General features: G+C 38.9%; 1 protein-coding gene across 3 annotated transcripts in view; it reads left to right on the forward strand.

Moving 5' to 3' along the window:
• The window catches only part of LOC126212826 (zinc finger protein 665-like), a 47,577-nt gene that overhangs the window by 12,965 nt on the left and 9,457 nt on the right, over nt 1-25,155 (forward strand). For 2 of the 3 annotated variants that reach the window (XM_049940231.1, XM_049940232.1), the window contains 2 exons: nt 8,864-8,956; nt 17,837-17,874. In XM_049940231.1, coding sequence (XP_049796188.1) covers nt 8,864-8,956; nt 17,837-17,874 — 131 coding nt within the window. The remainder of the gene's footprint in view (nt 1-8,863; nt 8,957-17,836; nt 17,875-25,155) is intronic. The other variant, XM_049940233.1, reaches the window with a different exon arrangement.

Here is a 25,155-nt window from a genome sequence, read left to right on the forward strand (position 1 = left end):
ATTTCTCTTCCTCCTGTCCTTACAAACGTTTTCGCGTTTCATTGTCCTACAATTTCTTCTTTTTTGCAGATGCTCTCTCAAGTAGTGGAAGTTTATTGGTAAACACCCTGTACTTTTGGGGAAGAGAAATTTTCATGCATGTAAAGGAATATGTGGACATGTGTGTGAAAGACTGTCTTCAGAATACAGAAAGTTTGTTTTGATGTTTCATTATGCTTTCCACCCATCCATGTCTTTATTCACATTGATATAACACATAGAGAATGTATCATAATTAATGACTTAAATCTGTGATACTATAGTGCGCGTCATTTATGATGGCGGCCGAGTTTAGTTTCGATATGCGCACCTGACACAAAACACAGTCAGCCAATGAACAGAGAACGACGTTGCCAGAGCTCGACTGCACTGCAGAGCATGGATGAGTGGCTTCAGTTTTAGAAATTTTGAGTCATAAATAAAGTAATGGAACAAAAGCAATGTCTTGATAGCAGACTTTCTTTTATAGAAAGTTTGGAAAAAGCATTCTTTATACCAATTACTTCATATTCTATTAATTAATTAAACCAAACAAGCAATAAGCCTCCTAATTCAGGTGATAGCAAGGAAAGGTGTTTGTATCATTCTCAGGAACTGCTTTATCGCAATAAAGAACAGCAGTAATTGTTTATTTCCTATTGTACTTCGACGAAACGTGAATGATTCATAGTCATGGCAACAGCGTTTGTCGATATTGTGCGTGATGTTTTAGAGTCCTCCCGGAGTATATTTAAATGATGAGCTGCGGTAGCGTAATGGTTAACAATATCGAAGTGTCTTACTTCATGAATTTTATTCCTTTGAATGTCATTTTTTGAAACTTCTAGTTCTTTGTCTCTTCATTATAACCATAATAAGTTTTCGGTTTTTCTAATTTTGTCCTCCAATATTTCTTTTCACGGCAATTAAAAACAATGAAGAGGCACACATACAATATTCATGTTATCTGTTTTGTTTGTATATCTTCTCTTCCGCAGTCACTGTTTTACTATTCATATTGAAATATATTCTTTGTGACAGTATTAAAAATATTATTTAGAGCAGAATTTCGGCTCCTACGTTGCCGAGCTACTTGATTGTCTGACGCAATTCTTTGCTTCGCTGCTTTGGCAACATCATCATATTCAATGTTTTTGGTAACTGATCTATGTTTTGGCAAGTATTTGCTGTCCGTTGTGACAAACACAAATTTTTTGCACACTGCGCCTCACTGACAATATATTTTAGTTTCTATGTTTTATTATGTCCACAACTCAGTTTTGTGTACTTCGCAAATTTTGTTTTAATCAGAACTTTTTAGAAAAAAGCGAAATGACTCTGGTATAAATAAAACTTTTATTACAGTCACGAAAGACGGAATATTTCTCAATATTACATACGTCACCTATCTGGTACTTAAATTAAATGAGACATTGTTATACTGTAAATTTTATATGAAATTTAGGTATATTGTCCACATTCCATTCTCAACATTGTGGCAACTAAAATGGACCATACGGAAAGTATACGCTATGGACTTTTACCTCTGCAAACCCTTCAAAATTTCATGCAATGGTTTACTACATTTAATGCTGCACAATAACTGCGTTGAACATCGAAACAAAATTAAGTCGTTTATGGGGGGAAGGTATCAGCCAAAAAGATGTGTAAAAATAAAATTTTTGGGCCAAATAGTTTTTGTGAAATTGATTGATAAGTGTGTCAAAGCGTGTCAAAGCAGTCGGAACACCATGTGTCTGCACAGGCGAGCAGTGCAGTGATGACAAAATCACGTACAGCGCGGAATGCGGGGAGCACGTCTCTGTAGCAGCGAAAGGGTTAATGCGACCGTGGTGGCTTTACTTCATAAACTGCGCGCTCCCTCCTAAACGTAAGTTTGCGAACTATACTATACTATACTATGGCGCTGCTTCTCTTGGCGCGTGCGTCATTTGCAACTGGCAACACAGCAATCTCCCGCGTCTGGGCGGGCATGGGCGAGCCGCCAAGATAAAAGAATTCAACTATAGATGCAAAAAGGTCTCTGTAAACATGGCCTCATACCTTTAAGAGCTATGAGCATTTTATCTTCAATACTGTGAAACAAATTGCTTCTACTGCAAGCTCTTTGCTTTCCATACTTTGTGAGGAGGTAGTATGGACCAAAACAAGAATAAATGCGCAGTAAACATGGGCTCTAAAGTGCATACCTGAAGACCTATGAGCACTTGTTCATTTTCAGTACTGTGTAACATGTAATGTTTTGTGTATGCGAGTGAGTTATTCAGCCAGCTGGATTGCTAAAAGCTGAGGCGAAGTTTCTTGTGAGGCTGAGAGCTGGCAGACAGCCCCAGGGTCACCAAAATACCGCATCCGGTCCAGCCACAGCAACCACTGCTGGCGAGTCCAGGTGTGGGCACAAAGGCTCGGGTTTTGGACAGCACTCGCTCAAGAATAGGCAATTCCCAAGCAGTCACAGTGTGTCAGACAAGCTGCAAGATGGCTTCTTACAGTTCTTTGAAATTCCACAATAATTCACAGTCAAATAATAAAGCAAATCTGAATACATCTGCGACACTAGAAAGATGAGATGCATCCAGTTACACGACAATTTTTCGATATCTTCAAAACTACAAAAGTTAATATTGTACAGCATTAAGTATGTTTTATGATGAACCTTTGAATTAGCAACTTTTAAACACTTCATGTGATTTTAACAAACAATATCACTGATGATAGCATTGAACTATAGCTATGATCCGTGAAAGGTACCGTTACGTATCTGTGTCTTTTTTTTTTTTTTTTACTTATTGCATTTTTTACATACCTCTTCGCTATGGAAATGTCCGTCAAAACATTGTATTCTCCCCAGTAACACAGTGAATGAATACCTCATGTATTTCATACTTGTGTAGTCATTTAAGGAATATTTTCCAAGTTTGCCAGTAACTTGATTACAACTGCTATTAAAGGACCTTGGTAATTAAAAAGTGTCCAGTATACAGCTTTAACCTGCCAGGAATTTTCATATCAGTGCACACTCCACTGCAGAGTGGAGAGCTGTGAGGACAGGTCATGAGTCATGCTTGGGCAGCTCAGATGGTAGAGCACTTGCCCACGAAAGGTAAAAGTCCCAAGTTCGAGTTTTGGTCCGGCACACAGTTTTATTCTGCCATGAAGTTTCATATTGGCGCACACTCCACTGCAGAGTGAAAATTTTGTTCTTGGAACATCCCCCAGGCTATGGCAAGGCCATGTCTCCACAATATCCTTTCTTCCAGGAGTGCTAGTTCTGCAAGTTTTGCAGGAGGGCTTCTGTGAAGTTTGGAAGGTAGGAGACGAGGTACTAGCAGAAGTAAAGCTGTGAGGACGGGTCATCAGTCATGCTTGGGTAGCTCAGATGGTAGAGTACTTGCCCACAAAAGGCAAAAGTTCCAAGTTCTTGGTGCGGCACACAGTTTTATTCTGCCAGGAAGTTTCATATCGGCGCACACTCCACTGCAGAGTGAAAATTTCATCCTTGGAACATCCCACAGGCTATGACAAGGCCATGTCTTCTCAATAATCCTTTCTTCCAGGACTGATAGTTCTACAGGTTTCACAGGAGAGCTTCTGCTAAGTTTGGAAGGTAGGAGACGAGGTACTGGCAGAAGTAAAGCTGTGAGGACGGGTCATCAGTCATGCTTGGGTAGCTCAGATGGTAGAGTACTTGCCCATGATAGGCAAAAGTCCTAAGTTCGAGTCTTGGTCCGGCACACAGTTTTAATCGGCCAAGAAGTTTCATATCAGTGCATACTCCACTGCAGAGTGAAAATTTCATTCTGAAAATTTAAAAGTGGCCAGTTGCATGTGTTAACTGGCACTGCCACTAAAAAGAGTGCCAAAAGATGCTTCTGTCAAGCAGGCATAAGTAATTGTTTGAACAATATTTAGTGACAGTCTGTCATCATTTAACATTAGTGCTCTTGTGTAAGAATACTAGCTTATTTATTTATGAATAGACATTTATTTGTAATTATTGTGAGTGGCCTGAGTGTGACCAAATGCTTATAAAATTTATATATTTAAATATAAGGGAGTGATACTAAACACTAGAATCTTCGTTCTGGAAGAAGGCGGACCATCGTGTGGTAACATGCATCAGTCATATAAGTGATATATTCTGGGCAGTGAACAGCTGCTACAAGACTTTAACTTTCAAGGCACTTTTCATTATATCTTGAAGAAGAGACTTCATATTGTATTCCTGAAGAAGGAAGACCTGCCCGTGATATAGTGCTTCTTTTGATTGAGTAGGTGATAGATTCTGGGCTGTGAGTGGCTGCTACAATACTCCAGCTTTTTCCAATTGCCTTAAAGTTAAGAGAATAGACAGAGTGTAAGTTTCACCTTGTCACCTTGTGTGTGTTAATCTGCAAATCATCACGTTGAACACTGAGCTATTTTGAGCTAATGAATATTTCGTGTACTGTGATCACAAAATGAGCTTAGTTTTTGCATGTCTCGGAGACTGTTTAGTGTGGGGATTCTGCTGCTATCCTCATAATGCTCTCAGAACAACTTTACTGCATTTAAAAAGGTTATTTTCTGTCTGTATTTTAATAGAATATTGTAGGACCACATTCTGGTTAGTTGAGACATACTTTAATCAATAAACATTATTCAGCACAATTCTCTGTTCTCTAAATCAATTACAGATGTTAGATTGGAACGTTTTTTATTACATTACTTCTTTATATATTATTTCATATTTCTGTGTTTTATTAATTGGCCCTTCTAGTCAACGCATAGACAACCTCACTGCAGAATCATGGCATAATAGGTATCAGTCTCTCTTGACAGCAAATAAAGGACTGGAGTACAAAACGTCCAGAATAAGTAATGATGTATAAATACTTATTATAAACAGTTGAAACAATTAATTACTGACAAAATAATTTAATTGGATGGATAAAAAGTCTACACAACAAGCAGTGCAGGACACACACATAAAAGACAGTTGTAATTGGCAAGCTTTCGGAGCCAGTGGCTCCTTCTTCGGGCAGAAGGCTTGAAGGGAAAGGAAGGGGGGAGGGGGGGGGTTAAAGGAAAAGGCGTGGAGCCATCTAGGAAAAGGCATAGATTTCGGAAAAGTCATCCAGAACTGCAGGTCAGGGGATGAGAAGGAAAGGCTGACTGAAGACAAGCAGTCCTTACTTCTCAACCCATGTGGTAAGTCTCTCCTGACCTGCAGTCCTGGGTGACTTTCCTGAAATCTACCCCTTTTCCTACTAGATCTCTCCAGTTCTTTTCCTTCACTCCTCCCCCCCCCCCCCCCCACCCTTCCTTTCCCTTCAACCCTTCTGCCTGAAGAAGGAACCACTGGCTCCGAACGCTTGCCAATTACAACCATCTTTTATATTTGTGTTCTGCTCTGCTTGGTGAGTAGATTTTTTGTATCTATCCAATTAAATTATTATAAACAGTGCTGCAACATACTAAGAAAAGTTGTAAAATATCCAGGACACTCATCATGTCTGAAATCAACAAACAAATATTAAAACAAAATCAGTATGGAATATTGTTAAAATATGGACATGGAAAGAAGCCATAGAAGGTGACAATATTTTTGTAAAAAAAAAAAAAATGGGAGCATTGTAAAGGAAAGTTCACATGTAGCAGATATTTTTGATCAAAAATAGGTGAGAAAATTGGTATAGATAGTTCAGAAGAGAAAGCAAAACAGTATACTGAAGAAGCAATACAAATTATACTTAGGAATTAAAAATTAATGTCACAACTCCATCTAAAAAGTAAAATTTCGTGCGGGATAGATAATATCTCCAATAAGTGACTAAAAAGTTGTGGCTCTGCAATGTGTAATATTCTTCGTCACTGTGTAATGCATCATTAATTCAGGATGTTTTCCAATAGAGATTGTCAAACCTCTCTATAAAAAGGATGGCTCCACATATATCAGTTACAACCACACAACGCCACTCCTCGCATGATGTTTTAAAATTATTGAGAAGGTAATGTACGCCAGGGTTTTACCCACTTGTATAGTGATGAGATACTTAGCTAATCATAGTTTGGATTTTGGAAGGACCATTCTACTGAGTCAGCTACTTATGAGGTCTGTTAAAAAAAATTCTGGAACATTCGTAATTCTGCACCAATTGTGTCTTGGAACGAAATGTGGTTGGCATCCCTGCACACACCTGTGTTTGTTGTGTAACTGGCATTGTTGTATGTCTGTTTGTTATTTATTGTTCAGTGCCATATTGAGCAGAATGTTGTTCACACAGTTTGCAAATTTCGAGATAGGAGAGAACAACTGGTCTGCATTAAATTTTGTATGAAATTCAAGAAAACCTTTACAGAGACACACGAAATGATGAAGAAAGCCTACAATAATGAGTGCTTAAGCCATACTTGGTGTTACAAATGGTTCACACAGTTTTAAGATGGCCAGATAGAAGTTAAAGATGAGCCTTGCTCAGGACGCCCCATTGACGTCTACTGACGATGCTCATGTGTGTGTCGACCAAAGACTGACTGTCCGAGAGATTTCAGAAGGATGTAACATTTCAGTTGGGAAATGTGGGAAGGAAACGGCCTGAATTGTGGTGAGACAATTCACGGCTCTTGCATCACAGTAATGCACCTGCGCATTCATCCCTGGTGGTGCGTGACTATTGCACAAAAAACGAAACTGCTGTGCTGCCTCATACTCCACACTCTCCAGACCTGACCCTTGTGGACCCTTTTTTATTTCCAAAGTTGAAAACCCCATTGAAAGGATGAAGAATGATGGATGAGATAAAAGAAAATTAGAAGAGGGCACTTCACATTATCCAGCAAGAGACGTATCAAGACTGCTTCCAGAAGTGGATACGGTGTTGGGAGCAGTGTATCAATTGTGGGGAAGAGTATTTCAAAGGAGTCCATAAGTAAAACATAAGTGCAGAAAAATTTTGTCGACAAAGTTCCGGAATTTTTTTTGAATAGACCTTGTGTACATTTACTGTGCAGGTAATAAAATACTTGAATGGTCATATATCACCAACTGATATCTTCTGTGACAAATGGAAGGCAATTGATTGTGTCAGTCACAATATTCTATTAAAGAAATTAACTTTTATGGAACATGTAATGCAGAAATGCATGGTCCAGATCTTATTTGAGAGATAGAATGTAGGAAGTTACCCTAGGGGTATTTGAGTAATATAAACAGGAACACTATGTGATCTGCATGGGGAGAGATCACATTGGTTAGTCCCACTGGGTTCAATAATTGGCCTCAATACTTTTCTTGATTTATATTAATTATCTGCCATTTTATTTCACCTAGCAGGCAGGATTAGCCCTGTTTGCAGATGATATAAATGCTGTTCTGGGCCTGAGCAAAGAAACACCAACAAAGAAAATTTATTGAATGGTTTTGCCCAAATGGGCCAGCTTTAAACGTTGGAAAAATGTAGCTCATCCAGTTTTGTACTATTGAAAGTATTCCACTCACAGTTAGCCTAGTATACTGTCAAGAAATGATAAACAAGGTAGAAACTTGTAAATTCTTTAGTGTGCATATAGATGAAAAATTAATCTGGAAAAACAAAATAGTAGGTCTGGTAAAACATTTAGGTTGAGCTATTTTTGGCACAAAAATAAGTACCAACATTGAGGATATAAAAGGCAATAAATTAACACATTTTGCATATTTCATCACTGAAGCCTTGTGGGATAACATTCTGGGGCAACTCTTTGCTTAGGCAAAAAGCATTTATTGCACAAAAGGAAGCACTTGGCATTACTTGTGGATGACACACACACACACACACATACATCTTGCAGGTTTCACTTTAACCAGCTGGAAATATTAACCACAGCCTCACAGTACACAAATTCACGTATGAAATTTTTTTATCAACAATCCATCTAAGTTGGAGAGTAACAGAGGGTTTCACAAGTACAAAACTAGAAGGAGAACTCATCTGCATTACCCTTTCATAAATATAGCTTTGGCACAGAAAATAGTCAAATACACAGCTATAAAACTCTTTGACATTCTGTCCATAGAAATAAAATGTATAACAGAAGTGTTTTCAAATGTGTATTGAAGATGTTTCTTCTTAACATCTTCTTCTATATCATAGGATAACTCTTGAATACATAAAATTGATCATTTGTAGAGAAATATTACTTATTATTTTTTAAGTTGTATGTAAGTGTTCTGTCAGTAATCTGTTGACACATTCCATATCATAACATTTCTAGTAACTTTGATTTATTGAATTACTAACTAACTAACTAATTTACCCTTTTCCTGTAAAATGAGAAGTTAGGAGATGTAAATGTATTCTTGCAGCTTCAGTTTAAACTAAATCAGTAAATCTCAGTTCTTTAAAGAATCAAACTCCGTTGTGTAACACAGTTTCAAGCGTCTGATTACCTTTCAAACAAGTTAATGTGATAAATATTTGGCTTTAAGCATGTAAGCAAGAACCACTTTAGGTGATGTTTAAAATTATGTTTAAAGTTTGCTGAAAGTTGCTAAGTGCCCTAATTCTCAAATACTGAATGAGTATAGTTTCAGTATTTGTACACCATCAATAAGCTGCCTCAAGAGAAACACAGTTTCCAATAGTAATGCTTGTATTATTATGCCAAACTTTAACATGGGATTACATTTCTTAATGAGCAGACAAAGACAGCATTATAATTTTTTTTAAATTGGTCAATAATTATGCAAAATATTGAAAATAAAATTTTTGTTGCTCCTGGAAATTGTTAGATAGGCAAATTGCAACTGATACCAGATTCTAGGATAGTGATTTAGTAGTATAGATTGTTTTCCTTTTTCCAGGTTGTCGAAGATCCATTTGAAACATCAAGGGTCTATGTCTATATTAAAGAAGATCCAGACTTAGATTTGGGAGTGGATGCAACTGACAATGGTGTAAGTAATCTTGTGCAAGGGGGTGTCAGAAAATATAAGAGAATTATTTTTTTGCATTTTATTGTGCTTGCAGTTGAGATTGGTGTTGGCAGTACCAGAGAGGTCTGATCTTGAATGATGCAATACTGAACGTGTCAGTTACCTGGCAGTATGCAGGAAAAGTGTACGGGCATGTTTACTGTACGCAACACAGATCCCAAGTTGCAGCAGCATGTGACATTTAGATTTTGTGTTCTCCTTGAGAAAACTCTGTCACGAACACTGGAAATGTTGCAGCAAGCCTACTGAGAGCAAGCCATGGGGAAAACACAAGTTTTTGAGTGTCACAAATGATTTGTGGGGGTGAAAATGAACTTGCGGATGCTCAATGTCCTGGAAGGCCCTCATCATCTAAGACTGAAACCATTGTCAACACAAGTGATGTCATGTTGCAGGAAGACCATCATTTGTCATTCACAGAGATGTCAGAAATTATAAATATGTCATACTGATCAGCTGAAGGCACTCTACCAAATGTTCTAGGGTATAGAAAAGTTGCAGCAAAATGGCTGCCTCATGTGATCAGTGATGAACAGAAGGTTCACTGTGTGATGGCATGTCAACAATGAAAGGAAGGCTTCAAGGGGACTAGATTATTTGGACAAAGTTCTCACATGTGACGAATCCTGGTAACAAACAATGGAAAATACAGAATGGAGTGTAACAGTATTATGAAAAGGATAGTTGCTACACACCATATAGTGGAGCACCCCCCCCCCCCCCCCCCACCACTACCGCCACCACCACACACACACCTTCATCAGCATTTCTGGAGTAATTGTTGTGTTGCAATGACCATTTCAGTCCTGTCTCGTAAATTAGCTCAGTCAACTAGTAGCAGAAGCACAAACGCATGATCCTTTATAAATGCCCAAAGGTAAAAGTCGTGTGGTCTCAGGTTGGGGGAATATTAAGGCTGTGCTTAACAAGTTCTGTCATCTGGCCCCTTGTGGCTAATCCATCAGTCTGGTACAACGTCATTTGACCAATCGTGACCTGAGTTGTCAGTGATACATTGCACCATAATAATGACAAAGTTCTGTTGTTCAGCTTCTTCCAATTGAGGAAGGGGGCATAGCTCTGTCTCACCAAAATACAAAACACGTTGTTAAGTTGCTTGACAAAAAAAAAAAAAAAAGGTGCCCATAAAGTTTCCACCTGGATATGGCACAAAAAAACATTCAATTTAGAAAAGTCTTCTTGCAGCTGTACCATCCTGTGGTGATTTACTGACCCCCAGATGCATACATTATGTGTGTTCACTTTTCCACTTAGGTGAAATGGTGATACACCTCTGAGGATAACATGATCCAGATCATTGTGCACCAATGTTTTGTTTGCAAAGTTTGCATATAAACTGTATTCTATAGGCCTTATAGCTTGTAACAACTACAAATAATATGGATGTAGTTATACACACCTCCTTAAAAGGCTCAACATAGATGTCACTGGAATCATTATTTCACAACTAGCCTTCTGAACTTATACCTTGGGGCTACACATGACAGGCTCTCACACTCATTCAACACATTGTTTAAACAATGGAAAATCCAGGTTAGAATACTGATAATTATGAAAAGGGAAATTTCTACTCACTGTAAAGTGCACCTCACACACACGTGACTGTTGTATCTGGCCACTCGGGCCACACTACACCAAATGAAAGAGACAGTGGCCATGTACGTGCAAGGTGAGCCTGCTTGAGTGATATATATATATATATATATATATATATATATATATATATATATATATATATATATATATATGTGTGTGTGTGTGTGTGTGTGTGTGTGTGTGTGTGTGTGTGTGTGTGTGTGTGTGTGTGTGTGTGTGTGTGTGTGTGTGTTTTTTGGAGTGATATATATATATATATATATATATGTGTGTGTGTGTGTGTGTGTGTGTGTGTGTGTGTGTGTGTGTGTGTGTGTGTGTGTGTGTGTGTGTTTTTTTTGTAAGTTGCATGTAATGAATGCTATAAATCCTTTAAACCACGATATTCATCTTGAAACACCTGGAAGTTCTTTGATTTTACTAGTGGGATTAGCATTTCTACTTTGTAGCTTCAATCATGACACCTGTCACTTGACCTTCACCTTCCAGTTTCATTTTGTACAAATAAATTATCTGCAGCCAATAAGTACATTTACTTGTTATTCTCCATTTACCATGCTTACAGGCCATTCATTCACTCATTCATTTGTTTGCGTGTTGTGTTGCATTGTACTCGAGGCAGAGGAGACTGTACAGAATGCCTAAAGCATTAAAACCACTATCACTCAGTGCATATTGGGCTGATGGGCTACCTGATGACTCCATTTTAATTTGGAATGCAGATAAATCCTGAGGAATTTCACACACTGTGCTTCATTTAGTGCATGACAAATAATGTCTACTTCTGGTGCGAAGAGGTCATTACTGCTTGACTGAAATTACCATGTGTCTGTGCCACTAGGTGTCCGGATTCTAACCGTCTACAGTGGGGCGGTACCTATGTCTACACCAGCCACAAAAATTTCCTGTGCAGTTAAGCATGCTGACCTCATACCTGCCATTCTCTTGTTCTTCTTTGACACATTTATCATCACTAGCATTGTTTGACCACCTCTATAGTATTTGTTTCTCTTGATGTATCAGTTCATACAAAAAACAAGGAAAAACACATCTGTTCCACGAAAACTGGTTTACGGAGTGTCGAACTTGTTGCAACAATTTTCTCATTATGAAGGGGTCACCTATTGGGACCAGTGTCCACGACTATGGTTCTGCGTAACATACTGTATAGGTCTGTAGGTCTACATACATATTTGCCAAACCACCATATGGTGTATGGCAAGTGGTATGTCGCACCACTTCTGATCATTCTCTTTCCTGCTTGACTCGTAAATTGAGTGAGGCAAAAATTGCTATTTATATGCCTCCAAGTGAGTCCTGATTTCTCTTAGCTAGTCTTCATGGTCCTTAACTGAGAAGTGTGTTGGTGCCAGTAGAATCATTCTGCATTCTGTTGCAAACGCCGATTAATGTTGGGAGTGGTGAAAGTTTCCATCAAAGTGGATCTCGATGCTGATTTCCTGCAACTGGCCAAAGTCCCAAAGTCTTCCCCCCCCCCCCCCCCTTGAGTTTTGCGATAATTAAACCAGTTCATCCTTGAACTGACATAGTGAACTACCACATAGGAATACAACCTACCTGTTGTGCAAATAATTTTTACATGGGATGCCATTATGGTGTGTATATTTAAGAAACACTGTAAAATGAACTTGTTCACACTGGTTATAAGCTAACTATTAATGGTACCACATAGCAGATCGAATGGCATCCTGTTGACAACTGCCGACTATAATGCGTCATCCGTAACTTGAGCAAACAATCCGAACAGTTTCTATAAGATCGTACATCTTTGGTTATGCCAGAGTTATTCATTTATTTATTAGCATCAATGTTTCCTGACATTGTAAAATTTCTGAAAGACAGTATTTATGACCCATAGACTCCTCCTAATGTCTGAGTGGCAAAAGGTAACTTTTGTTAGCAAATATTTATTAGTAATAGTTACTTTATTTGAAGCAGAATAAATGTACTTTTCCTACTTATCTGTCTTTGCTGATCATGAGGGATTTCTGCATTGGGAACACCATCCCACTACCTCTGGAATTGCCAGATAGGCAACTGCCTCTGCCAGCCAGTGTGGGAACCTACCACTTCTTCCTTGCTCTGTACGTAATTGCAGCACTGATGCACTCACTTCATATATGTGAAATAGCAAAACTGGAAATAAAGTAAAATGCACTCTTATCTCCAAGTAAGGGGCACCGTACATGCTGAGGTGGTAACCTTGGAAAACACAAGTTTAGCTCATAATGCAGAACAAAGAATGACATTCCATTACACAGCCATGTGAGAATTACTGACTTCTAACAGATGATGATAAGGTATTGTTCTGCCTAATAGGCAGGTCTAGCACTGCACATTTAGTATTCTTCAGCCCTGCTGGTTTTCTGCCATCCTTTTTGTAGCTGCAAGTGATTCATTTATCCTGATGTTGTCAGTTAACTAGTATATTTTTTCCCTCATGTCATTGTTCCAGTCTTCATTCTCTATGCTGCATCCTTTAGTAGGCAATGTCCTCTCATACAGTATTGTACCCTATTTCTTTTCTTCCTCTGAATTGTCCCCCCCCCCCCCCCCCCAATCCCCCCTCCAATGAACCATGGACATTGCCCCATTGCTGGGGAGGCTTGTGTGCCTGAGTGATACAGACAGCTGTACTATAGGTGCAACCACAATGAAGGGGTATCTTTTCAGAGGCCAGACAAATGTGTGCTTCCTGAAGAGGGGCAGCAGCCTTTTCAGTAGTTGTAGGGGCAACCGTCCAGATGATTGACTGATCTCGCCTTGTCACATCAACCAGAACGGCCTTGCAGTGCTGGTACTGCAAATGGCTGAAAGCAAGGGGAAACTACAGCCATAATTTTTCCCAAGGGCATGCAGCTTTGCTATATGGTGAAATGATGATGGCATCCTCTTGGGTAATATATTCTGGAGGTAAAATAGTCCCCCATTCAGATCTCCAGGTGAGGACTACTCAGGAGGACATCATTATCAGGAGAAACAAAACTGGCATTCTATGGATTGGTGCATGGAATGTCAGATCCCTTAATTGGGCAGGTAGGTTACAAAATTTAAAAAGGGATATGGATAGGTTAAAATTAAATATAGTGGGAATTAGTGAAGTTTGGTGGCAGGAGGAACAAGACTTCTGGTCGGGTGAATGCAGGGTTATAAGTACAAAATCCAATAATGGTGATGCATGAGTAGGTTTGATAATGAATAAAAAAATAGGAATCTGGATAACTTGCTATGAACAGCCTAGTGAACAGATTATTGAAGCCAAGATAGACAGACAGATGAAGAGACTGAAGAAATGTATGATATGATAAAAGAAATTATTCAGATAGTGAAGGGAAACGAAAATTCAATAGTCATGGTCGATTGGAATTCGAAAGTAGGAATAAGAAGAGAAGGAAAAGTAGTAGGTGAATATGGAATGGGGGTAAGGAATGAAAGAGGAAGCCGCCTGGAAAAATTTTTCACAGAGCATAACTTAATCATTGCTAACAGGAGGTTTAAGAATCATGAAAGTAGGTTGGTATACATGGAAAACGCCTGGAGACACTGGAAGGCTTCAGATATATTATATAATGATAAGAGAGAGAGAGAGATTTAGGAACCAGGTTTTAAATTGTATGTCATTTCCAGTGGCAGATGTGGACTCTGACCACAATTTATTGGTTATGAGCTGAAGATTAAAACTGAGGAAATTGCAAAAAGGTAGGAATTCAAGGAGATGGGACCTGGTTAAACTGAAAGAACCAGAGATTGTAGAGAGTTTCAGAGAGAGTATTTGGAAACAATTGACAAGAACAGGGGAAAGAAATACAGTAGGAGAAGAATGGGTAGCTTCGAGAGATGAAATAGTGAAGGCAGCAGAAGATGAAGTAGGTAATAAGGTGAGGGCTAGTAGAAATCCTTGGGTAACATAAGAGATATTGAATTTAACTGATGAAAGGAGAAAATATAAAAATACAGTAAATGAAGAAGGTGAACAGGAATGCAAATGTCTCAAAAATGAGATTCACAGAAATGCAAAATGGCTAAGCAGGGATGGTTAGAGGACAAATATAAGAATGTACAAGTATGTATCACTAGGGGTAAGACTGATACTGCCTACAGGAAAATTAAGAGACCTTTGGAGAAAAGAGAACCACCTGTATTAATATCAAGAGCTTAGATGGAAAACCCATCCTAAGCAAAGAAGGGAAAGCAGAAGGTGGAAGGAGTATATAGAGGGTCTATACAAGGACAATGTACTTGAGACCAATATTATGGAAATGGAAGAGGATGTAGATGTAGATGAAATTGGAGATATGATACTGCATGAGTAATTTGACAGAGCACTGAAAGATCTAAGTCAAAACTTGGCCCCGGTAGTAGACAACATTCCATTAGAACTACTGATAGCTTTGGGAGAGCCAGCCATGACGAAACTCTTTCATCTGGTGAGCAAGATGTATGATACAGGCAAAATACCATCAGACTTCAAGATGAGTATAATAATTTCAATTCCACAGAAAACAGGTGCTGTCAGGTGTGAAAATTACTGAACTATCAGTTTAATAAGTCTCAGTTGCAAAATACAAACTCAAATTCTTTACAGATGAATGGAAAAACTGGTAGAAGCCAACCTCGGGGTGGATCAGTTTGGATTCTGTTGATATGTTGGAACACGTGAGGCAATACTGACGCTACGACTTACCTTAGAAGAGAGGTTAAGGAAAGGCAAACTTATATTTCTAGCATTTGTAGACTTAGATAAAACTTTTGACAATGTTGACTGAAATACTCTCTTTCAAATTCTGAAGGTGGCAGGGGTCAAATAAAGGGAGCGAAAGGCTGTTTACAATTTGTACAGAAACCAGATGGCTGTTATGAGTTGAGGGACATGAAAGGGAACCAGTGGTTGGAAAGGGAGTGAGACAGGGTTGTAGCCTCTCCCCGATGCTATTCAATCTGTATATTGAGCAAGCAGTAAAGGATACAAAAGAAATTTTGGAGTAGGAATTAAAATCCATGGAGAATAAATAAAAACTTTGAGGGTTGCTGATGACATTGTAATTCTGTCAGAGACAGCAAAGGACTTGGAAGAGTAGTTGAACGAAATGGACAATGTCTTGAAAGAAGGTTATAAGATGAACCATCAACAAAAGCAAAATGAGGATAATGGAATGTAGTCGAATTAAATCAGTTAATACTGAGGGAACGAGACACTTAAAGTAGCAGATGAGTTTTGCTATTTGGGGAGCAAAATAACTGATCATGGTTGGAGTAGAGAGGATATAAAATGTAAACTGGCTATGGCAAGAAAGGCATTTGTGAAGAATAGAACTTTGTTAACATTGAATATTGATTAAGTGATTAAGAGAATAGAAGCTTTGGAAATGTGGTGCTACAGAAGAATGCTGAAGATTAGATGGGTAGATCATGTAACTAATGAAGAGATCTAACAGAATTAGGGAGAAGAGGAATTTGTGGCAGAGCTTGACTAGAAGAAGGGATCAGTTGCTGGGACACATTCTGAGGCATCAAGGGATCACCAATTTAGTACTGGGGGGAAGCGTGGAGGGTGAAAATTGTAGAGGGAGACCGAGAGATGAATACACTGAGCAGATTCAGAAGGATGTAGGTTGCAGTGGTTACTTGGAGATGAAGAGACCTGCACAGGATAGAGTAGCATGGAGAGCTGCATCAAACCAGTCTCTGGACTGAAGACCACAACAACAACAACAACAACAACAATTGTTTCCAGTATTTTTTCCCATTCACTCTTTGTGTCACAACAATCTTATTTTGCCTGTCTATTTCACACTTTTCCTTGTTTTCCATATACATGTCTCACAGGATTTCTAGGCATTTCTCCTCTCTGCATCCTACTGTCCATATTTTGGCACCATACAGGACAACACAAAAAAGTTCACTAATATTTTCGCCGGCCGCGGTGGTCTCGTGGTTCTAGGCGCGCAGTCCGGAACCGTGCGACTGCTACGGTCGCAGGTTCGAATCCTGCCTCGGGCATGGATGTGTGTGATGTCCTTAGGTTAGTTAGGTTTAAGTAGTTATAAGTTCTCGGGGACTGATGACCACAGATGTTAAGTCCCATAGTGCTCAGAACCATTTGATTCATTTGAACTAATATTTTCTTTGGTTGTTTATTTAATGGACCACAGAAAATACTACTTGTGTAAAACATTTCTTTTTCGATAGGTATTCTTGTTTTGATTTCTTGATTATGTGTCATGTTGCTGGTTATTTGGATCCTAGATACCTGGAGTTGCCAACTTGTTTCACCAACTCATCACTGATTTTCATTTTTATGGTCCTGGAATTCCTTGTAAAAATCATTGTACTAGTGTTTTCCACTTTTATCTTCATTCCATTTTCCTCATAGTTGGGGTTCAGATATCATTTTAATTGCTTAAATATATCTGATACCCCTGTACATGTTAGTTTGGCTTTGTCCATGATTGCTATACTATCATTGTTGATGTGCTTTAATAATCCTGATTATTTATCAATTTTAATGGCTAATGTTAGGTGTAATTTAATGATGGAACTTTGCAATAATCAGTGTGCAATGAAAACATGTCCTCCTAGGATGTGTGAAATGTTATATCCCTGCTTGAAACCTATCCACTGCATTTTTGAAGCATTCGTTGTAAGACTGTGTAAACAATCTCACTTATTGCATCATAAGATCACTTGAATGACTGTGGCAACCACTCACATGTTGTAGTAACGGATGTTGGCCAAGTGGGGGCGGGGAGTGACATCTTCCCACTTATCTTGCTGCGTGTCTAAACTGAATTGTGTATTGTACTAGCAACACATATTTGTATAGTAGTATGTATGTAGTGTTAAAAAGTGTCACAAAATGAATTAAAAACACCAAATGATGCTGTAATAAAATGAAGTAGTGTATGCATGTAACAAGGAATTTTCACCAGCTGACAAAATTTGTAGTAGTGCTGATTTACAGAATGTTTAAAGTAAGTAAAAAATGTTGTAGACATTTAAAATAAAGTAGAAGTGATGTGTTATGTTCTGAGTAGTGTAAATAATCTTTAGTCTTCAGAATGCGTACTCTGCAATTTTTGCTACATGTTGTCTGAAAGAAATCTTGCAGGGGTATTCGGTTTCTACAAGATTTAGTGTAGTTTCCTTTCTTTATTGTTTTATCTCGCTGAATTTGTGATCTGATACTGCTGCCAACTGTTCCAGGAGGCATCCACAAGAGGACTTGCATCAGATAGCGCACGGTAAGACCTTCATTATTTTTTTCACACATTTGTTTCACCTGCCTGCCAGGTTTTATTCCAAATCTGTTCAGGTGTTGCTTTGTAAATGTTCTATGAACAACGTGCCACACCGGAATAAATGCTTGGATGGAGGAGGACATGCAAAATTGTGTTGCCCATCCGTCCACAATCATAGCTGGTGTTCACGTTGGTGTCAATGTCAAAACCTAAGGAAAGTTTTCTACTTGGAAAGCATGTGACCCATTATTTCCTCCTCAGTGTTTAAAGCTTACCTTTCAATCGTTAGGATCCAGATTCTCTTCCTTCTGCTTTTCCCCTCCCCATTATAAACGGATGTAAAAAAAAGGAAAAAAAAAATCATAACACCACAAAGAAGTTGTGTGACATAAACGAAAGTTGGTAGGTGTGTTTCTGAAAGATGATATCAATTCAAATTTTGCTCCAGTCACATAGGAGAGGTGCTATTAGTGTCACTATGAGGATGCAAATCAGGTTTACTTCAAACAGTTTTGAGCATTAGTTACCTCTGAGACTGGACATGGTGAGCTGATGTTACGCAGGAATGCCTTTAAGGCGACAAAGACGTCATTATCAACACCTCACTTTGTTTGAACGAGGTCGTGTAATAGGGCTACAAGAAGCTGGATGTTCCTTCCACAATATTGAAGGTAGACTTGACAGGAATGCAACCACTGTGTATGATTGCTGGCAGCAGTGGTTACAAGAATATACAGTCACAGCAAGACCAGGTTCTGGATGACCACGTGGCAGTACCGAGAGGGAAGACCATTGTGTTCGGTGTATGGCTCCGGCCCATCGAACTGCATCTGCAGCAGCAATTTCAGCAGCATTTGGCACCACAGTGACAGATTGAGTACTTTTAGGCAGCTTGGAGCCAGATGCCCCGTAGCATTCATTCCACTGACCCCAAACCACCACCATTTGTTTCTTCAGTTGTGTCAAATGAGAGCTCCTTGGAGGGTAGGGTGGAGGTCAGTCTGATGAAAGATGGTTCTACCTTGGTGCTGGTTAGGAGGAGGCCAGTCGAGGGCCTGCACCCAACCTGTCTGCATGGAATTATGGTCTGGGGCGTGATTTTGAATAACAGTGGGAGCACCCTTGTAGCTATCCCAAGTACCCTGAGTGCAAATTTGTACACCAGCCTGGTGGCAATTTGACCTGTTATGCAGCAGTTCATTAACAGCATCCCATGGGGTGTTTTTCAACAGGATAACACTCACCCACATATCGCTGTTATAACCCAGTGTGCTCTACAGAGAGTTGATATGTTTCCTTCTCCTTTGTTGATCACCAGGCCTGTCTCCAATCAAGCACATATGGAACATCATGGGATGACAGTTTCAGTGTTATCCACCAACAGCATTAACTGCTCCAGTATTGACTGACCAAGTGCAGCAGGCATCGAACTATATCCCACAAACTGAAATCCGGCACCTGTGCAATACAAAGCATGCATGTTTGCATGCTTGCATTCAGAATTCTGGTGGTTAAACTGGTTATTAATGTGCCGGCATTTCACATTTGCAATGGCTTGTCTTGCACTTACATTAACCTATGATCTTGTAATGTTAACCACTTAAGTATGTTACCTAGACAAATGGACTCCCAAATTTTCATTACTCTACATTAATTATTTTTTGTGTTGTGGGTTTTTTTCTATCAGTGTATACAGGGTGGTCCATTCAAATTTTTCAGCTCAAATACCTTTGGAACAACAATGACTTTCACGGGTATGAATGTAAGGCTGGTGTTCTTGAAAGTAAATACTGTAAGACATTGTAAAATGTTAACAAATATTATTTTTGGTGCAAATTTATGTTTTTTTTTTAAATGGATACCCCATATTATTTCATACACAGTCAATAAGATGAAAAATCACAAAAAAGTGATGTTTGGTACATCACAATATAACAATTACATCCCAAGAAATTTCAAAGTCAAGTTGACACTTGAAACAAATGGAACACACCACCATTGCACATCATGAGATGCAAGTGTGAATCTCATGTTGCTCGTAATTGTGGTTTGATTAATGTACTACGTTGCAACAAATGCTATACTTAATGCTATTTACACACTTAATAACTGGACTGGAAACAACACAGATGTCTGGTCACACAAATTCATACGACTCGCATTTACTCCTCTGTTATATGCTTAGTCAGCTGTTGATTATGTTTACCCTGGCCAGTGATACCTGGATTTTCGTTAGCATTATGTCCACTCTAGTACTGTAATAAAGATCAGTAAAGCACAAACAAGTAACCCCTTTCCTTATTTTTCATTGTGTGTGATTGGACATATGTATTGTTTCCAGTCCACTTTAAGACCAGTGTAAATAGCAGTAAGTACAGTGTTTGTTGCATTGTAATACATCAATCACATCACAATTATGAGAAACATGAAGTTCATGCTCACATCTGAGGACACGCAATAGTGGCATCTTTAATTTATTTCAAGTGTCAACTTCACCTTGCAATTTCTTGGGATGTAATTGAGATATTGCAATGTAACAAATGCCATTCTTTTTGCAATTTTTCATGTTATTGATTGTGTAAGAAATAATGCAGGGTGTCCATTTAAAAAAAAACATAAGTTTATATTGGCAATAATATTTGCTTATGTTTTAGAATATCTCATACTATTTACATTCATGAGCCCCCACCTTATATTCATACCTGTGAAAATCATTTTTCAATATTTGTAGTTGCTTAAGTGGGCCACACTGTATATCCTTTAATAATGGCCATTATGATATCATTTCCCCTTTAAATATATCCAGACAGCATTTTGTCCTTTTGCTTTCACCACTGCCAGTAATTGGTTGTCTTCTCTAATCTTAGCTCTTTTTGAATTCTCTCCAGGTGCGAGGATTGATATTTTCCATACGAGACTAGTTCTGGTTAATTACTTCATCATAAATATGTTCTCAGTATTTAACCTTTCATCTAACATCAGATTAGTTAGTGTTGAAGTCACTGTTAGTGCAACGCCATACCACTAAAAACAAGTTAAATAACATTCATATTCAGCTTTATGGCTATCAGTTAATGAAACAGTTATCACCCACCAAAACATATTCAGTATGGTAAGGTAATAACAAGATGCTCTATCTATTCACTGAGAGTGTGACACACACAGATGTGATCCTCAAGAGGACATATGAGTAACTGCAAAATTGTATATTGGAAGTGTTTCAATTTCTGTCTCCCCCTACAGTTTTTACCCTCTACAGCTTCCTCTAGTACCACAGAAGTTATGCCCTGGTGTCTTAAAACATATCCTGCCCTTTCCTACTGTAAGTCTTTTCCACATATTCCTTTCCATACAAATTCTGCAGAGAACTTCTTCAGTTCTGATCTTGTTGATCTACTAATTTTAAGCATCATTCTGTCACACCAAACCTCAAATACTTTGATTTTTCCCCCTTGTGGTTTTCCCATGGTCTTATTCACTACTATACAACGGTGTGCACAAAATTTATATTTTTAGAACTTTCTTCCTCAGATTGAGTTCTATTTTCGACACTAATAGAGTTATTTTAGCTAGGAATGATCACTTTTCCTGTGCCAGTGTACTTCTGAAATGAGATTTATTCTGTCTGAGTTTTTGCCTACCACACCTAGAATAGAAGTTTGTGGCACAACTTAATTAGAAGAAGGGATCGGTTGGTAGGACATGTTCTGAGGCATCAAGGGATCACCAATTTAGTATTGGAGGGCAGCTTGGAGGGTAAAAATCATAGAGGGAGACCAAGAGATGAATACACTAAACAGATTCAGAAGGATGTAGGTTGCAGTAGGTACTGGGAGATGAAGAAGCTTGCACAGGATAGAGTAGCATGGAGAGCTGCATCAAACCAGTCTCAGGACTGAAGACTATAACAACAACAACCTAGAATAGCTTTTCATCATGCTCCCATCTCTGCAATATCCTTGTCACACTCTATGCTCCTTCTGCACCCATCTCCCTACCCTATGGGTCTCACCCCTGTGACCGTCCCTGGTGCAAGACTTGCCCTGTGCACTCTCCTACCACCACCTATACCAGCCCTATAACTGGCAAAACATATACTATCAAAGGGAGAGCCCTTTGTGAAACATCACATGCCATATACCAGCCATTATACAATCATTGTTTGGCCTTTTACATCAGCATGACTATCACCATATTATCAGTTAGGATGACTGGGCATAGGCAGAGGGTGTATACTGGCAACAGACAATATCCTCTTGCAGAGCATGCTCTACAACATGACAGTTGTGACCTCGGTGCCTGTTCCACCACAGGTGCCATCTGGATTCTTCCACCAGACACCAGTTTCTCAGAACTCCAATGGTGGGAACTGGCACTACAACACGCCCAACCTTCTTGCCACTCACCTGGCCTTTATTTACAAAAATTTCTTTGATCTCAGCATTTCTTCACAGTAATTACTCCTTGCTTCACTCCATTTTAGTCTTCGACATGTTTTATTTTCTGACCTGTCTATTTTTCGCTATCCCCCCTTCCCCCTCTCCCCCCCCCCCCCCCCAACTTTGTTACATAAAATGCACTTAGCTTTTCACTCTTATTAGCTTGTGCTTGATGTTTCAGCAGTAATCTCTGTCTTGCATATTACACCATCTTCCACCTTTAAGCTCTCAGGTTTCAAACCTCATCTGGTACAGTCCCCAACAATCAGTTTTTCCTCCTCATCCCATCCCGTAAGTCTTCTATGAGCCGGGGCTCTAGGTGACTTTTCCGACCTGTACACCTTATCCTAAACCTCTCCGGTCCTTTTCCTTCACTCCTCTGCCTTCTCCTTCAACTCTTCTGGCAAAAGAAGGAGCCACTGTCTCCCAGAGCATGCAGAAGGGAAACCTCTTTTATGTGTGTGTTCTCCTGTTGCTACTTGGTGAGTAGAGTTCTTTTTCTGAGAATTTCATACACCTTGAACTATTTTACATTGATGAACACTTTTTCTGGGTCAAGATTTCCTATGAAACTGTATTGAAAATATAATGTAATGGGATAGATTAAAAAAGTCTGCTCATCAAGCAGTGGCAGGAGAACACACATATAAAAAGTATTACAGTTTGCAAGCTTTCAAAGCCAGTGGCTCCTTCTGGCAGAAGGGTTGAAGGCAAAGGAAGAGGTGTGAAGGAAAAGGACTGGTATGGTTTAGGAAAAGGGATAGTGTTTGGAATTGTCACCCAGACACATCTGGTAAGTTTTCCTTGACCCAAATTTCTGTGAAACTTTTCCTAATTCTACCACTTTTCCCAATTCTACCACTTTTCCCAAACCTCACCAGTAATTTTCTTTCCTTATCATTCGATCTGGTAAGTCTCCCCTGATCTGGGGTTCTGGTTGACTTTTCCAAACTCTACCCCTTTTCATATGCCTCGCCAGTCCTTATCTTTTCGCGCTCCTTCCTTCCCCTTCAACTGTTCCACCAGAAGAAGGCACCACTGGTTCTGAACTGTTAACTGTAATACTTTTTATATGTATGTTCTCCTGCTACCACTTTGTGAGTAGATTTTTTATTTATCCCATTACATTCTATGAAATTGTCTTGATTTTTTTACATTATCATTTTGAAGATATGAATACAGAGATCCATTATTAGATTCAAATGATGGATCTCAACTCCCACCCTACAATGTTCCCCAATTTTCTCCAGAGACCACTCACCCCCCCCCCCCTCCAAAGAAAAAAAAATCAACAGCCAGTCTATTTTATAAAGTTTTTGCTAAGTGGTCAGCACACTCACATGCAACTTTGTATTTTCTCTTCCCCATTCATCTTCACACCCGTATTTCAAAATCCCCAGGATTCTCTTTTCTTTCCACAGAATCCGAGTTCTTTATAACAGAATGATCCACACAATAGACATCACTGATAGGCTCTTGATGTGAAATCAGTATTGCTGCCAAATATCCTACTAGAATGAGTTTTCTGTCCGCAATGGGGTGTTCGCTGATAAGGAACTGCCTGGAAGATTAAACCTGTGTGCCACACTGGGGCACGAACCTGGGACATTTGACTTTCGAAGGCAAGCGCTCTACCAACTGAGCTATCCAAGCATGACTGATGACTCATCTTCACAGTTTTATTTCTGCAAGTACTTCACAGAAGTTCACCTGAATACCTTGCAAGACTAGCACTCCTCGAATAATGGATACTGAAGAGGCATGGTTTATGGTTTAATCACAGCCTGGGGGATTCTATCCCTGATTAATTTTCACTGCAGTGGAGTGTGCGCTTATATGAAACTTGCTGAGAGATTAAAACTGTGTGCCAGACCTGAGTGCAAACCAAGGATCTTCGCCTTTGATGGGAAAGTGGTAGAATGCCTGCCTGTGAAAGGTGGAGGTCCCAGGTTCGAGTCCCAGTCTGGCAAATAAATTTAATTTGTCAGGGAGTTTCAAATATCCTAGTATTTGCAAATACCAACTTTGCCACTGATATTTATATTTTTATTTCTGCTACATACCTCCATTTTACATTCTCTTTGGTACATGTTTCTATTATTTAATTGTACTTTACCTTTTATCACACCAACTCATTTACAGAAGACTGTAATGTTTTCAACATTTCTTAAAAGTTCATTTTCATTGTTTGTTAAGATGACTATAGTGTCTGCAAATCCTTGACATCATTCTGTCTGACTAACAGCAGTGTTGTGTTACATATTATCCCAGTTCTGTGAATCAGAACTCTTGCCATTTCACTGTGAGCATAATCATTTGCCTTAATTTGACTTAATGAGTCTTCTTTCATTCCAGTCCACTCTCATTTTCATCATCATGTTTCAGTTTTTTCTCATTCCATGCTTTAAAAGCTTTTTCCTTGCATATAACTTGCATTCATAACATGGCTTTCCTTCCAGTAAGTCTCTCCGGCTCCCAATTCCTAATTCACAACCACGTGAATATCAATTACTACAGGCATGCCAGTTTTATATATTGAGAGGGTTATTTTAAGTTACCTCACTGTGATCTTCAGCTTGGAGTAGTCTGTGAACCCCCGACTTGTTAAATATTCTTCTTATGTGTAGAATAACTTAATTTTTACTAAAAACCAGGATCTTGCAACTCTGATCTTTTAAGGCTTTTATTGTGCCTTTAAATACAACACATATTAGATGGTAAGGATGTTGTCATTGGAGACCTTCTGGATAATGAATAACAGCTGTTTTTTTAATACATACATATATAAGTTGATGATATAAACTTCTGGTCATTGGTATTCCTTGGCAGCATTGCTGGTGCAGAA

The sequence above is a fragment of the Schistocerca nitens genome, chromosome 11 (genome assembly GCF_023898315.1).
Source record: "Schistocerca nitens isolate TAMUIC-IGC-003100 chromosome 11, iqSchNite1.1, whole genome shotgun sequence".
NCBI lineage: Eukaryota > Metazoa > Arthropoda > Insecta > Orthoptera > Acrididae > Schistocerca > Schistocerca nitens.